This window comes from Mesoplodon densirostris, chromosome 9 (assembly GCF_025265405.1).
Source record: "Mesoplodon densirostris isolate mMesDen1 chromosome 9, mMesDen1 primary haplotype, whole genome shotgun sequence".
Classification (NCBI taxonomy): Eukaryota; Metazoa; Chordata; class Mammalia; order Artiodactyla; family Ziphiidae; genus Mesoplodon; species Mesoplodon densirostris.
Genome location: NC_082669.1, coordinates 69,342,620 through 69,358,289, shown reverse-complemented (window position 1 = coordinate 69,358,289; position 15,670 = coordinate 69,342,620). Strand labels below are relative to the sequence as shown.

The 15,670-nt window shown below is 42.4% G+C and overlaps 1 protein-coding gene across 1 annotated transcript in view; it reads right to left on the bottom strand.

Moving 5' to 3' along the window:
* Positions 1 to 14,999, bottom strand: part of AVL9 (AVL9 cell migration associated) — a 70,585-nt gene extending 55,586 nt beyond the window's left edge. Inside the window, exon 1 of the mRNA XM_060108121.1 lies at positions 14,678 to 14,999. Coding sequence (XP_059964104.1) covers positions 14,678 to 14,770 — 93 coding nt within the window. The 5' untranslated portion in view covers positions 14,771 to 14,999. The remainder of the gene's footprint in view (positions 1 to 14,677) is intronic.
* Between the last annotated feature and the right edge of the window lie 671 nt (positions 15,000 to 15,670).

Here is a 15,670-nt window from a genome sequence, read left to right as displayed (position 1 = left end):
TTGGTAATTATCACAAAATAATTTCTTTTGGAAAACCACTAATTTTTATGTATAGTATTTATTTTAAAAGCATTTAGTATGGAATAAACATGCTTTTAAATAAATATAAACATCATGGACTCAAATTCTCACAAATGCATCATGAAGTATGTTGCTCTTTAGGATCCAAAAAGTTTGCCAACTAAAAATTATCACTTGCAATCTGCCTCTACAAGGATTAGGTCACTAGCCACTGCAGTCACTGACCTTCAACACACCCTGAAAGGAGTTCAGGGTGGAGATCAGGCATGAGGCACTCTGTGATCTGGGAAAAACTGGCAGAACAGGCCTTCAGATAGTTAGATCTTTTCAGAAGATTTGAGCCCAATTTCTTGTATCTTCTCATATCTAGAAAAGCACTAAAATCATTAACAGAGACATCTGCTCCTTGTGACCAGCAGCAACCCTCTGCCAAAATGTGTGCTTGATTGCACACATCCCCCTTCACCAACTCACACGTATACTGGGACTTCCATGGTGGTACAGCGGTTAAGAATCTGCCATCAGGGCTTCCCTGGTGGTGCAGTGGTTAGGAATCTGCCTGCCAATGCAGGGGACACGGGTTCGAGCCCTGGTCCAGGAGGATCCCACATGCCGCAGAGCAACTAAGCCCGGCGCCACAACTACTGAGCCTGCGCTCTGGAGCCCGTGTGCCACAACTGCTGAGGCCTGTGCACCTAGACCCCGTGGACTCTGCAGGGAGAGAGGCCACCGCAATGAGAAGCCCACTCACCGCAACTAGAGAAAGCCCGTGGGCAGCAACGAGGACCCAACGCAGCCAAAAGTAAAATAAATAAATAAATAAAATAATAATAATAATAGATTTAGGATATTTCCTTAAAAAAAAAAAAAAAAAGAATCTGCCTTCCAATGCAGGCGATGCAGGTTTGATCCCTGGTAAGGGAACTAAGATCCGACATGTCGAGGGGCAACTAAACCCAAGTGCCACAACTACTGAGCCCACACGCTGCATCGAAGAGCCCGCACACCACAACGAAAACCCAGTGCAGCCATAAATAAATAAACAAACAAACAAAATCTCCATTAAAAAAAAAAATCACAGGTATACTAACCTCTACTGCTACTTCTTCAGAGCAGCTCCTCAGAGGTTTCTGAGAGGCTGTCTCCTGGGCTATAGTCCTCATTTTGCCCCAAATAAAACTTAACTCACAACTCTCACATTGTGTGTGGTTTCTTTTTTTGTATTCATTTGACAAGTTTAATCTAGAAAATTCCAAAATAAAGTAGTATGACAACGCTCAACCTCTTATTTATTATTTATTTTATTTATTTATTTATTTTGGCTGCGCCAGGTCTTAGTTGCAGCAGGTGGGATCTTGGTTGGGGCATGCAGACTCCTTAGTTGCAGCATGTGAACTCTTAGTTGCGGCATGCGTGTGGGATCTAGTTCCCCAATCAGGGCTCAAACCCAGGCCCCCTGCACTGGGAGCACGGAGTCTTACCCACTGGACCACCAGGGAAGTCCCTCAATCTCTAATTTAAACATGGAAATGTAATTTGAAATAATAAAGTTTTTACTCATATATTGAGAAACATGAAAAAGATTATTCATATTTTGTGTTGACAAGAGTATGGGGCTTGGCTGTGGGACTGTAAATTGGTACAGCAGTTTGGATGACTATTTGGCAGTATTATCAAATCAACAATACATTGACTCAGCAATTTCAGTTTTAGGAATTTATCCCACGAATACACAGATATTCACACAGATAAGTCCAAAAATACTCACAGAAACATGACTTATTGAAGCATAAAAATCGGAAACCTAAATATTCGTCAGAAGATTGGTCAAATAAATTTTACATCAGTTCTATCCAGCTGTAAAAAGGAATCGTAGATTTATAATATATTGATAAAGCAAGATAGGTACGGTATAGTATATAGTAGGTAAAATAAGAGCCCTCCAGACATGTCCATCTCCTAATCCCTAGAATCTGTCAATGTTACCTTACAATGTAAAAGGACAGTGCACATAAGATTATCTCCAGATGGGGATTATCCAGGCGTTCCCAATGTAATCACAAGGGTCCTTATAAGAGAGGGCAGAAGAGACAGAGTCAGAGATATTTGAAGATGCTATGCTTCAAGATGCTTTGAAGATGGAGGAAGGGACCATGAGCTAAGGAATGCAGGCGACCTCTAGAAGCTGGAAAATGCAAGAAAACTGATTCTCCCTTAGAGCATCCTGAAGAAACGCAGAGCTGCCAACACCTTGATTTTAGCCTAGTGAAACCCATTTCTGACTTCCAGAACGCTAATAAATTTGTGTTGTTTTAAGTGTGTTGTTTGTGGTAACAGAAGCAATAGAAAATTAATACATACTGTTAAATTTAAAAAGCAAGCAGGGTATCAGTAAATATAGTATAATCCTACTTATACTGTGATTCCATTTATGCAAACAATTATACATCTTTGTAAATGGATTAAAAAACATGCTTGAAAAAACCTTTAATAGAGGTTTTATCTCTGGAGAGGTGAAAAGAGTTGGGGATTGGAGCTAAAGGAATATTCCTGTTAATTTTTTTCCATCTTTTTTTAAAATTTCTAACTTACAGAAAATTTGAAAGAATTCAAAAATCTTGTAACTTTCATCTATATTCACAAACTGCTAAATTTTTGGCCATATGTGCTTTATTTGTGTTGCACGTGTATACAAATACTTTCTAAACCATTTGACAATAAGTTGAAAATATTATCATTTACTTTTAAGTAAATTGGCATTTGTTTTTAAATGATTGCTTTTTAAAATTAATTAATTAATTAATTTACTTTTGGCTGTGCTGGGTCTTCGTTGCTGTGAGCGGGTTTTCTCTAGCTGTGGTGAGCGGAGGCTACTCTTCCTTGCTGTGCGCGGGCTTCAGTAGGTGTGGTGGCTTAGTTGCTCCGCAGCATGTGGGATCTTCCCAGACCAGGAATCGAACCTGTGTCCCCTGCACTAGCAGGTGAATTCTTAACCACTGTGCCACCAGGGAAGTCCCTAAATGACTGCTTAAAAAAAATTTTTTTTTTGACGTGGACAATTTTTAAAGTCTTTATTGAATTTGATATAATATTGCATCTGTTTTATGTTTTGGTCTTTTGGCCGCGAGGCACCTGGGATCTTAGCTCGTGCCCCAGTCTGGGAAGATCCCACGTGCCGCGGAGCGGCTGGGCCCGTGAGCCATGGCCGCTGAACCTGCGCGTCCGGAGCCTGTGCTCCGCAACGGGAGAGGCCACAACAGTGAGAGGCCCACGTACTGCAAAAAAAAAAAAAAAAAAAGAAGAAGAAGAAATGGTGACATATATATTTTTTAATATTTGGCTGCTTTGGGTCTTTGTTGTTGTGCGCGGGCTTCCTCTAGTTGTGGCGAGCAGGGGCTACTCTTTGTTGTGGTGCGCAGGCTTCTCAGTGTGGTGGCTTCTCTTGTTGCAGAGCATGGGCTCTAGGTGCGTGGACTTCAGTAGTTGTGGCTCTCGGGCTTAGTTGCTCTGAGGCATGTGGGATCTTCCTGGACCAGGGCTTGAACCCATGTCCCCTGCATTGGCAGGTGGACTCCCAACCACTGCGCCACCAGGCAAGTCCTGTGACGTATGTTTATCCTCCAGGAATGGTAAAAATTACAACCCCTTTCCATAGTTCACAAGTCAAACTGGGGTGCTCTAATCAGATTCCATCTACTTTGTCTTCAGAAGCAAAAGACTGAAAAAACAACAATGAAAAACTACAAAAACAAAATAATTAACATAGTGTCCTGGTGTGGACTTTGAGTACTTCAAAAATATCCTTTGTTCACTGTCTAACAATCCACTCCACTGTCTAGAGAACCATAAAAGCCACAATGCTAAACAGCACACAAATTAAACACATCCTTGGACCCCACAGATATGGCTACAACAGGGCTTACTAAGGGAAGGAGAGGGCTTCCTGAAATTCTGAAGCCACTGCTCCACCTCTCCGCTCCCTTCCTAAGTACCTCAGGGATTTTACCTCCTTTATCAGAAGCACAGGGTACTTGTTTTCTTAACAGTCAAAACATTTTAGGCACCAAGGCTCTGTCATGATGTTTTTCAATTTATTTTTATTTTATTATTTTTTTTTTTTTGGCTGTACGCGGGCCTCTCACTGCTGTGGCCTCTCCCGTTGCGGAGCACAGGCTCCGGACACACAGGCTCCGCGGCCATGGCTCGCGGGCCCAGCCGCTCCGCGGCATGTGGGACCTTCCGGGATCGGGGCACGAACCCGTGTCCCCTGCATCGGCAGGCGGACTCTCAACCACTGCGCCACCAGGGAAGCCCGATGATGTTTTTCAATTTAAATGAAACTTTGGACGTAGAAGACACATCTTCTCTGAGTTATATTTTCCCTCACAAATTTCTTGATGATTCAATACTAGAAAAGAAATGGCACTCTTCCTCATTAGTCTCTTACAAAGCTGGCAGAGCTGAAATTACAAAGGGATATTAGGAATACTGTATGTAAAGTTCCTCTAACACAGGAGAGCTAGGAAGAGGATTTATAAAAAACATAGGGTGGAATGATGAAGACTGGTCTTCTGGATGAGATGATATAAATAGAACATTATTTATCCCTACGCTATCGAGAATATATAAAGATGATTATCAAAGCTACAAAAATTATTTTCTTGCAGGAAAAAAAAATTAGAAACTTCCTAACAAATGATTTAAATCAGTTTGTTTTAGGGACTTCCCTGGTGGTCCAGTGGGTTCCCAATACAGGGGGCCTGGGTTCAATCCCTGGACAGGGAACTAGATCCCACACGCATGATGCAACTAAGACCCGGCACAGCCCAAAACAATCAATTTGTCTTAATGAACTCTACCCTAGCAATCTTTTACACATCAATTTATTTTTAATGTATTTATTTTTGGCTGCATTGGGTCTTCGTTGCTGCACGCAGGCTTTCTCTAGTTGTGGTGAGCGGGGGCTACTCTTCGTTGCGGTGTGCGGTCTTCTCATTGTGGTGGTTTCTCTTGCTGTGGAGCACGGGCTCTAGGCGAGTGGGCTTCAGTAGTTGTGGCTCGCGGGCTTAGTCGCTCTGCAGCATGTGGGATCTTCCCGGACCAGGGCTCGAACCTGTGTCCCCTGTGTTGGCAGATGGATTCTTAACCACTGCGTCACCAGGGAAATGCCACACATCAATTTATTTTTAATATTTCAATATTGAACTTTTATATGGCAAAAAAGATTCCAATTTCTGGGCATGCACCACACCCACAAAATAGAATCTAACAAATTACTAATATCACCTGTGAAAACCATGGGGGCAGGAACAGGTTTCATTAACAACCCTGCAGTGATTTCCTCATATATTAATAAATAGCTAGCATACCCTGTGATGAGTTGGATGAAGAAAACACAAGTGCAGAGGGCCATATTTCAAATCTAACTGGACACCCAAACATAGTTTATTCTGAAGTCAGACTTCTGACAATTTAATTACCTAGAACACTGCCAACTAGGAACAAGTAAGAAAAGCATCTATCAGCCTAACCAGCTGTCATGCAGCCCTAGAAAATATACTAAGGACAAGTCTTTAGGTCTTCTTTCAAAACCCATGACTGAGTCATTTTATTTCATACACATTTAGTAGATGTGCCCTCCCAGTCCACTGAAGAAAAGAAGCAACATATGAGAAAGCAGGGAGGGGAAGCTGAAAACTACAACATTATGTTTCTGGTCAACACTGAGAAGTAACTGCTCCATCATCTCCCTCTCTCTGACTGGCTATCAAAAGCCCAGCTGAGTCAGAGGCATGTGCAAATCACTCTATGTTAAAATAAACCGATAATGCCATAGTACAACGAGTGACATTTGTTATGAAGGCAGAATCATCCAGGCTAACTTAAACTGTGTTCAGTATATGCTGCTACAAAATCTATTTCAACAAGATCCCCATTTTAAAAAAAAAGAACGAAAAGAAAAGATGACTTAGTCTCCACACTTAGAAAAATGGTGCAAAGTCACAAGGATGTTCTTTGCTGCACTATTCAAAATAGCAAAAAATTGGAATGCCACCTAAGTGTCTAAAAAGGAGACCAGTTAAATAAAGATTTCTACAAAAGACTATTTAGCTATTTTTAAAATGCTATAATTCAATACTTATCAAAATGGAAGATATTAATGGTAAAATATTACATAAAAAAAGGCAGGTCCTAAAATTTGTTTATAGTATGTTACATTTTTGGAAAAAGCTATAAATATTCATAAAAAATATTCCTCAGGGCCTCCCTGGTGGCGCAAGTGGTTGAGAGTCCGCCTGCCGATGCAGGGGATACGGGTTCGTGCCCCGGTCTGGGAGGATCCCATATGCCGCGGAGCGGCTGGGCCCGTGAGCCATGGCCGCTGAGCCTGCGTGTCCGGAGCCTGCGCGTCCGGAGCCTGTGCTCCGCAACGGGGGAGGCCACAACAGTGAGAGGCCCGCATACTGCAAAAAAAAAAAAAAAAAAAAAAAAAAAAAAAAAATATTCCTCCAGGAATATTCAAGGCAGGTTTCTCTAGGATATAGGACTTTAAGTGCTAGTTTTCTTTTTTTTCCCCCTCTCTATATTTTCTCACTTTTCTACCACAGTGAGTACATATTACTTCTGAAAAGAAATGTCATTTTTTGGGACTTCCCTGGTGGTGGTGCAGTGGTTAAGAATCCGCCTGCCAATGCAGGGGACACAGGTTCGAGCCCTGCTCCAGGAAGATCCCACATGCCGCGGAGCAAATAAGCCAGCAAGCCACAACTACTGAGCCCGCGTGCCACAACTACTGGAGCCCGCACACCTAGAGCCCATGCTCCACAAGAGAAGCCACCACAATGAGAAGCCCGTGCACTGCAATGAAGAGTAGCCCTGTTCGCTGCAACTAGAGAAAGCCCATGCACAGCAATGAAGACCCAACGCAGCCAAAAATAAATAAATACGTTTATTTTTTTGAAGTCATTTTTTAAAACAGCTGAAATACGATTTTAAAAATTGTCAAAAATATCAATTTAAATAACATCTTCTAAAAATATCCTAGGGAGAAACAGTTTTTAATCTGGTGGCATCTTTTTCTTTTGGCCGCGCTGCATGGCATGCAGGATCTTAGTTCACCATAGTGCCCCTTGCAGTGGAAGGGGGGAGTCCTAACCACTGGACTGCCAGGGAATTCCCTCTGATGGCACTGTAACCAAAGAATATAATAGGACCAGTCTTTCTCAAAATTATTAGGTAAGTAGGCCTTCATCTTCCTCTTATAGTGCCCATCCATGATAGACCAGGGCCCCTCTGCAGTCTCCCCTTGTCTAGCAAAATCTGTGCTCAGCAAAGGATCTGCACCACACTGATAACAAGGAGAAGGCTACCCATGATATGTATTTTACTGGGGATCAAAGACTTAAGGCAGGGCTTCCCTGGTGGCGCAGCAGTTGAGAGTCTGCCTGCCGATGCAGGGGACATGGGTTCTTGCCCCAGTCCGGGAAGATCCCACATGCTGCAGAGCAAGTAAGCCCGAGAGCCACAACTACTTAAGTCCACGCACCTACAGCCTGTGCTCTGCAACGAGAAGCCACCACACCGAGAAGCCTGCGCACCACAACAAAGAGTAGCCCCTGCTCGCCACAACTAGAGGAAGCCCGCGCACAGCAACGAAGACCCAAAGCAGCCAAAAATTTAAAAAAATATATATATATGTCACCATTTCTTACATAGTTCATTTAGCATTAAGAAAAACTGCCTTTTATTCCTTGTGATTAGAGCATCTTTATTCAGCTTTCCCCTGTTAGCAATCAGCCATTGTCTTCTTTTTCCCTCCTCTTATCTTCTTTTGTAGTTAAGTATGTAAATTATTACTACTAATTGAGATCAAAATAGATTTTGCCATATGAGTGTTGGCTGACATAAAAAGAGAGCTACTTAGGGCTTCCCTGGTGGCGCAGTGGTTGAGAGTCCGCCTGCTGATGCAGGGGACATAGGTTCGTGCCCCGGTCCGGGAAGATCCCACATGCCGCGGAGCGGCTGGGCCCGTGAGCCATGGCTGCTGAGCCTGCGCGTCCGGAGCCTGTGCTCCGCAACGGGAGAAGCCACAACAGTGAGAAGCCCGCGTACCTCAAAAAAAAAAAAAAAAAAAAGACTTCAGGCAAAGAAAGAAATTTATGCCTGCTGTATAAAGAAATAAAATTCAAAAAAAAAGAAATTTATGTACTGTTAGGCACTTTCTAGCTACCTGGGGAGAATTATAAGAGGACAAAAGAAGCTTCCTGATATTTCTAAATTTCCATTACACAGGTTGACCTCCCACCCTGTTTAGCTGTGATGTCAAGGCCTAAAAGAAAACTATTCCACTGCTATTAAGTGTTAATGTTGCAGCCCTGAAAAGTCAGAGATTTTCATCATTTCAGCATAGAAAAAGCATGGCTAAAATCAGCAAAAAACCTCCACCCAAATATAAAGGTGCTATGGAGGGCCAGAAAATGCAATCTTCTTTCAGGAGTTTTTCTGCATAGCTTAAAAAAAAAAATCCTTAGATTTTCCCATAATCAGCCCACTCAGACTTTTATTCTTCCCTAACCTCTAGTTCTCCAAAAATTTGTTTTTTCTGTTCCAAAGACCTACTTATTCCAACAAGAATCACAAACAATACCTCCCTAATATTTCATCATTGTCACCACAAGATTCCATCAATAGCAGGTGCATAAACTTTCTATCTGTCAGCCAGCCTTCTGTCACCAAAACCTGAATGGGTCAGGCTTGACACTATCACCCTAACATAAACCAACCTTCCCCTCAAATCTCCTCAACCCATTCCTGAATTTACAATGCTACATCCTGCTACTCATGGAGATTTCCCCATCATCAGCCCACTCAGACCAAAAGGAAAATATACTGTTCTCTTCACTGCTTCTAGTTGCTTTATTCATTGTTGTAACTACTCATGTAAACATGAGTTCTAGTGCTTTAATAATTCTACTTTTTAAAGAAGTACAGTCTGGTAAAACCAGTTTATCCAAGAATTAAAATTGCTAGTTATGTTTACAAAACCATGAACTCTATCAGAATAGTGGTCAAAATTCAAGTAATAACTAACTTTTAATGACATCACTTTGGAAAATAACTATTCTCTATTAATTTGAGTGTTTTAAAAAGTTCCACTCTATCTATGAAAGAACCAAAAAGTTTGATATACATTGATTATACTATTTTGCCAAACATGCAAATGTGACAAATACAGTTTATATATTTACGTCCACAAAGCAAATAAGGAACAAGCAAAACTCTGGGACACACAATCTGTAACAAGCAAACTACTATATAGAAGATGTCCATAAATTACCTCATGTCAATGAGTCCAATTGCAGGTGAATAAGAAGGAAGAAGAATTCTTTGCTAAGTGCTAAATTTTAAAAAATTTCAGGGAAAGAGTTGGAATGGATAAATATTTCAAAACCGTTTGAATTGTCATGGTAGTACTATACCTCACTTAAAACGTTCTAAATGTTAAGTAGATCAATAAACTAGAATAATGACCACTAGAAATTAACATGGTATCTATAGAAGAATTCATTCTCATGAATTACCCAAATAAAAATGAAAAAATAATCAAATGATAAACAGATGTTCATTTTAATTTAAAAGAAGGCATTTTTCATTTAAAATACATCTGAAGGCCTCAAAGGTAGAAAAAATAGGAAACAAAGTGAAGGAATCAACATCTACATGCCTAGTTTGAGGATCTTCAACATAAATGGCTTTCATCTTGCCCATGTAAACCGACCTCTTTATCACAGCACTGTAGAGCACCTTTATAACAGAAGAGTCTACAAAGATTTAGTACATTCCCCTAAATAATCATGTTCAACCCAGCACACTGCTGAAAGGAGTTACTTTTTTTTTTAAAGAAATATATTGGCTTTTTTAAAAAATTAATTAATTTATTTATCTTTTTATTTTTGGCTGCGTTGGGTCTTTGTTGCTGCATGCGGGCTTTCTCTAGTTGTGGCGAGCGGGGGTTACTCTTCGTTGCAGTGTGCGGACTTCTCATTGCGGTGGCCTCTCTTGTTGTGGGCTCTAGGAGCATGGGGTTCAGTAGTTGTGGCATGTGGGCTGAGCAGTTGTGGCCCCCGGGCTCTAGGGTGCTGGCTCAGTAGTTGTGGCACACAGGTTTAGTTGCTCCGTGGCATGTGGGATCTTCCTCGACCAGGGCTCAAACCCGTGTCCCCTGCACTGGCAGGCGGATTCTTAACCACTGCGCCAGCAGGGAAATCCCAGAAATTACTTTTTTAAGCAAAGGTTTTACTTCGGCTCACTTGAATCTAAATATTACAAATTACAACCAAGTATGGGAATTTTCTCTATGAATAATCTCAGCGTGTGGAATGAACTGGTGATCAACATGACCTGCTGCATTTTGAGTACTTGGAAAAGCAGTCTAACAAAGCACCCTCAAACCACCTGAAACAATCCGAAGTCAGTTACAACTCAATGAGCCATGTACTTTTAATCCTTTACACCTGGAAGTAAAATCTTAACGGTGGAGAAGGTAGCTGATTAATGCATCCTGAGGGAAATCTTACATAATTAGAAAGTCTGAAACACCTGATACACTACTGATTAACAAAGAATGGCAGTCTCTAGAACAGTCCTTCTGCCTAAGACTTAATGCATGTACTTTACAGAACATCAAATATATTTGCATTTTGAAGGGTTAAGAAAGCAGAGTTGGATACATGCACCACAATATCCATTGCAGCACTATGTACAATAGCCAGGACATGGAAGCAACCTAAATGTCTATCAACAGAGGAATGGATAAAGAAGATGTGGCACATATATACAACGGTATATTACTCAGCCATAAAAAAGAACGAAATAATCCCACTTGCTGCAACATGGGTGGACCTAGAGATTGTCATACTGAGTGAAGTAAGTCAAATACCGTATGATATCGCTTATATGTGGAATCTAAAAAAAATGGTACAAATGAACTTATTTACAAAACAGAAATAGAGTCACAGATGTAGAAAACAAACTTAGTTACCAGGGGGGAAAGCATGGGGCAGTGGGGGGGTGGGGGTGGATAGATTGGGAGACTGGGATTGACATATACACAATACTATATAAAAAATAGAGGACCTACTGTATAGCATGGGGAACTGTACTCAATACTCTAATGGCCTATATGGGAAAGGAATCTAAAAAAGAGTGGATATACGTAAATGTGTAATTGATTCACTTTGCTGTACACCTGAAACTAACACAACACTATAAATCAACGATACTCCAATAAAAATTTTTTAAAAAAAGAGTTGTAGGTCATCCAAAATCATTTGCAGAAGTGAAGAACATCCTTTAAGAACTAATATGACATATACTGGAATTTTTAGTACACTTTGATATTTTATAAAAACTAAGACAAAAAAGGGAGAAAGAGTAGGGCAACCAAAAGTGAGGTAAGTATAATTTTCAAAAGCTGCTTTCAGCCAGCAATAAGAAAATAACCCTGTGACTTCCCTGGTCCAGTGGTTAGGACTCCACGCTCCCAATGCAAGGGGGCCCGGGTTCGATCCCTGGTCAGGGAACTAGATCTCACACACGGCAACGAAGATCCCGTGCGCCATAACTAAGACCAGGCACAGCCAAATCATCTTTCATTGCATTGTGGCAGAACCCTTCGCATTCTCTTCAATTCTATCAACAACCCAGGTGAGCAGGCACTCAACAAGTGTATGTATTCAAAAATAATTGCCTTAGTCTCCCTGAAGCACCTTGTGGATTACAAATATATATATAAAAGGCATGTATTTTTTCCACTCTACTAAAAGCCTACAACCTAAAGTGCTACTAAAAGAGATGCAGTTATAAAGACTAGGGACATCTGGGCTTTAATGTTAGTGCTGACAAAGAGGCTCTCCTTAACCAAACTTTAGTCAGGCTCCTCTGACCTCTCTTCTCAATTAGGCCTTGACTTCTGGGCTTCTGGGCTCATCTCCGCATTGTCCAACTTTAGCAAGAATCCTGTTAGGCCGGTTTAGCTAGAAACCCCTGTTACCCCTGAGGTACTAATTTTCCATCCACTGGCCCCCACTCTGCTTCCTGGCTATAAATTCTCACTTTTCCTTGTTATTTTCGGAATCAAGTCCAGCTGTACACTGAGGTCTCTTTTTCAATGTTGCAATTGCTTTTCTGAATAAAATCTGCTTTTACCACTAGCTATGTAAGTATGTTTAAGTCACTTAACCTTTCTGGGTTTCAGTTTACTCATCTGTAAATTTAAGGGAGGTAGAGTAGACGACCTCTAAGGATCCCTACCAGGTCTAAAATTCTCATGACGAAATCTGGTAGAGGAAAATGAGGTACAGAAAAAATTAAGCAATTTGGACTTGATGGAGGTCATAGAGCTGTGAAGCCAGGACATCATCCAGGTCTTCTGACTCCCACCCAGCACAATGTCCATTTTACAAAACTAGTCACCGGGAATTCCCTGGTGGTCCAGTGGTTAGGACTTTCACTGCCAGGGCCTGGGTTCAAACCCTGGTTGGGGAACTAAGATCCTGCAAGCCATGCAGCGCGGTCAAAAAAAAAAAAAAAAATCAATCTCAATGCTGAAACCAAAAGCCAGACAAATCCAGAGAAAGGGTATACCCAGGGTGCAATTTCACCCCAGAGTTCTGCTTCACCTTACAATCTGTTGTTCAGTACTCTTTAATCCCTAAGCAGCATTACATTTTTTTTTCCATAAGATAAATCATTTTTCCTTTCTGGAAACATAAATTATACTACTTTTACCAATAAAACACGTAGAACACATAATAATTAATCTTGACTTTAGATGACAGCAACGATTAAAAGATTTTATTCTATTTCCTACCAATATTTCCTTCTGTTTTGTCATTAAAAGTTCCATTCAGTTTGGTTGTGAAATGGGCCCCAGTTCTTACTTTACTGTAAAAGACTCCTAAATGCCACGGGGCTCAGCCGAATGAACACACATGGTGCCCAGGCGATTCTGACTCCAGCGTGACTTCAGTAAGATCGTTTTACTTCCTCCAAGTTTCAGTTACTTCGCCCATATTCAAGGTAAGTTATAAAAGACAACATCAAAGATGTGAAGTTTTAAAGTATTAAAAATCTAATGATGGGCTTCCCTGGTGGCGCAGTGGTTGAGAGTCCGCCTGCCGGTGCAGGGGACACGGGTTCGTGCCCAGGTCCGGGAGAATCCCACATGCCGCGGAGTGGCTGGGCCCGTGAGCCATGGCCGCTGGGCCTGCGTGTCCAGAGCCTGTGCTCCGCAACGGGAGAGGCCACAGCAGTGAGAGGCCCGCGTACCGCAAAAAAAAAAAAAAAAAAAAATCTAACGATGATGAACACTGTGTTTACATGCCATGATACAATTATCTCAAATATCTATTTTCATACCTCTAAATATAGGGCCACAGTTTTTAAAATTTATTTTTTAAATTAATTTTTATTGGAGTATAATTACTTTACAGTGTGTTAGTTTCTGCTGTGAGGGCCACATTTTAAAAACTTACATTCTACTGCTGCTGCTTTGAATTTTTTTAAATACCATACTGAATAATGCCACTTCCTCCTTGGTATCTTTCTATGCCATTTTTACCTGAGGGACAAGGAATACGATATATTTTAAAGTTAAACAGTCTTTAAAACACGTACAAACACAACTACTTTTTCACTCCCTCAGTTTTCTGTTATCATCCTCTAACGAACTTAAATTTTGCCAATAAAAGTCTTCAAAATGTTACATTTTCTGTGAAATGCAAGAAACAAAATGTTACATTACCTAGTGGTAGCAATCAGTATTTTTAATACTTTAAGAATTTCAATTTACCGTTCACTAGCACATTATGACATCACTGTCTTCCAGCGTTTGCTCTCATTAAATAATCCTGTTTCTATCTTTGTTCCCTTGCCTTCCATACATAGACTGCAAATGTTCTATTGTTCCCGTTCACCATTTCAGTGAAGAAGCTTAAAAATGACTTTACATTTGCACGTTTCTTAGCTCGGTAAATACACTTCCTCTCACTGCAATTCAGCTGGAGAGGTCGATCTCTCACCAAAAGGCAGTATCTGGACAAAACTAAACAGCAAAACCAAGGCCGAATGGGAAGGGGGGGGTGGAGTCAGTACACCAGCCTAACAGGGGTTCTAGGGCTTCCACAGATAAACAAAGGAAGTTGATTTCCCCACGGCGCCGCGTGTGCTTCACTCGTGTGGAGTCCCAGAGCTCATTACCTCGAAAACGCAGCCCAAGTGCTGAATTTTTCTGGAGGATCCCATTATATGTGGACACCCATAAAGTCAGCGGAGGCAGAGCTGGATGGGGAAGAGAGTGGGCCGACCTTCGATTCCTTCCTCCCACCCCACCAAAGAACCTAAATACCTACCAACCCCAGCATACCGACACATAGCTCCTCCGCTGCTCAAGATACAATTTTCAGGGGCAGGAGAAAAAAGGGAGCGTGGGGGGTGGGCTTCAGGTGGGGTGAGTGCGAGGAGCTGGAGAGAGGAATCAAGTTCAGGGGCGAAGCCGAGGGCACTAGAGGGAGGTCTAAGCAGAACGGAGCAGCTTGGGTGCCGGCGGCGCGCGAACGCCCGAACGGCCGGGGGCGGGCACGGGCCCCTACCTCACCTGGCAGCCCTTCTTGTGATGAAAGCCGACCACCGCGATGTGCAGTACGGGCCCCCGGGGGGCGCTATCGCCGCCCCGCCCGTTCTTCTCCATGGGTGACCGCCGCAGGCCCGCACGACGATGACTGCAACCGCCGAGGGCGGCAAGCCGAGCAACCCCGTGATCCCCAGGAGGACGGCGAGCAGTGGATTTCAGGTGTCAGCGACGGCGCCGCATGAGAGCCGCGCAGGGAACGGGGAGGAGGCCGAGGCTCCTGCAGCTCTGCACCGCCCCCACGGGCCGCGGCCGAGCTTCCCTCATCCGCTTCCGCTGCTTCCGGGCTGTCACCTGACGCGGCGGCAGCCGCCGGTAAGGCGGGACTGGGCAGGATCGGGAGGCACCTGATGAGGCGGGGCCTGGCGGGGCCTGGCGGGGCCTGGAGAGGGGGCGCGGTGCCGGGATAGGGCGGAGCCTGGTGGGGTCACCTGGCACACCTGTCCCCCGCTCACACCCTCTAGGTGCGATCTCATCCCGCTTCCTCCTCCTCTGTCCTTGTTTCTTCCCCCTTAAAATCTCCGCCCCTTCCCATCTCTTCCCTCAGCTTTCCTTTTTTTTTTTTTTCTTCACTTTCGGAGTATCCAGTTCTTTCGCTTCCTTTCCTTCGCCTCTCTGGCCTACAGTCTCTCTGTTCTTTACTCTTAAATTTTGATAACACGGAGACATATTGGTGCGGCTGTATATCTGTGTATTCAACCTTTAAATTACTTGCTTACCCAGAGTTTCTCTTTTGCTTCGTACTATGTTTTTTCCCTTATTTAAATATTATGTATAGGAGTTTGGAAGTGTTTTAAGGCCTGATGCAGAATATCCTTGAAAGTAAATTTACAGGGAGACCTGTAAAATGATCCTTCTAGTCCTATTTTATTTATTTATTTATTTATTATTTTAATCCTGCTATTAAAAAAAATTTCATTCTATCTTTCTGGGTTTAGTACTCTGGTCAGCACAGAGTAC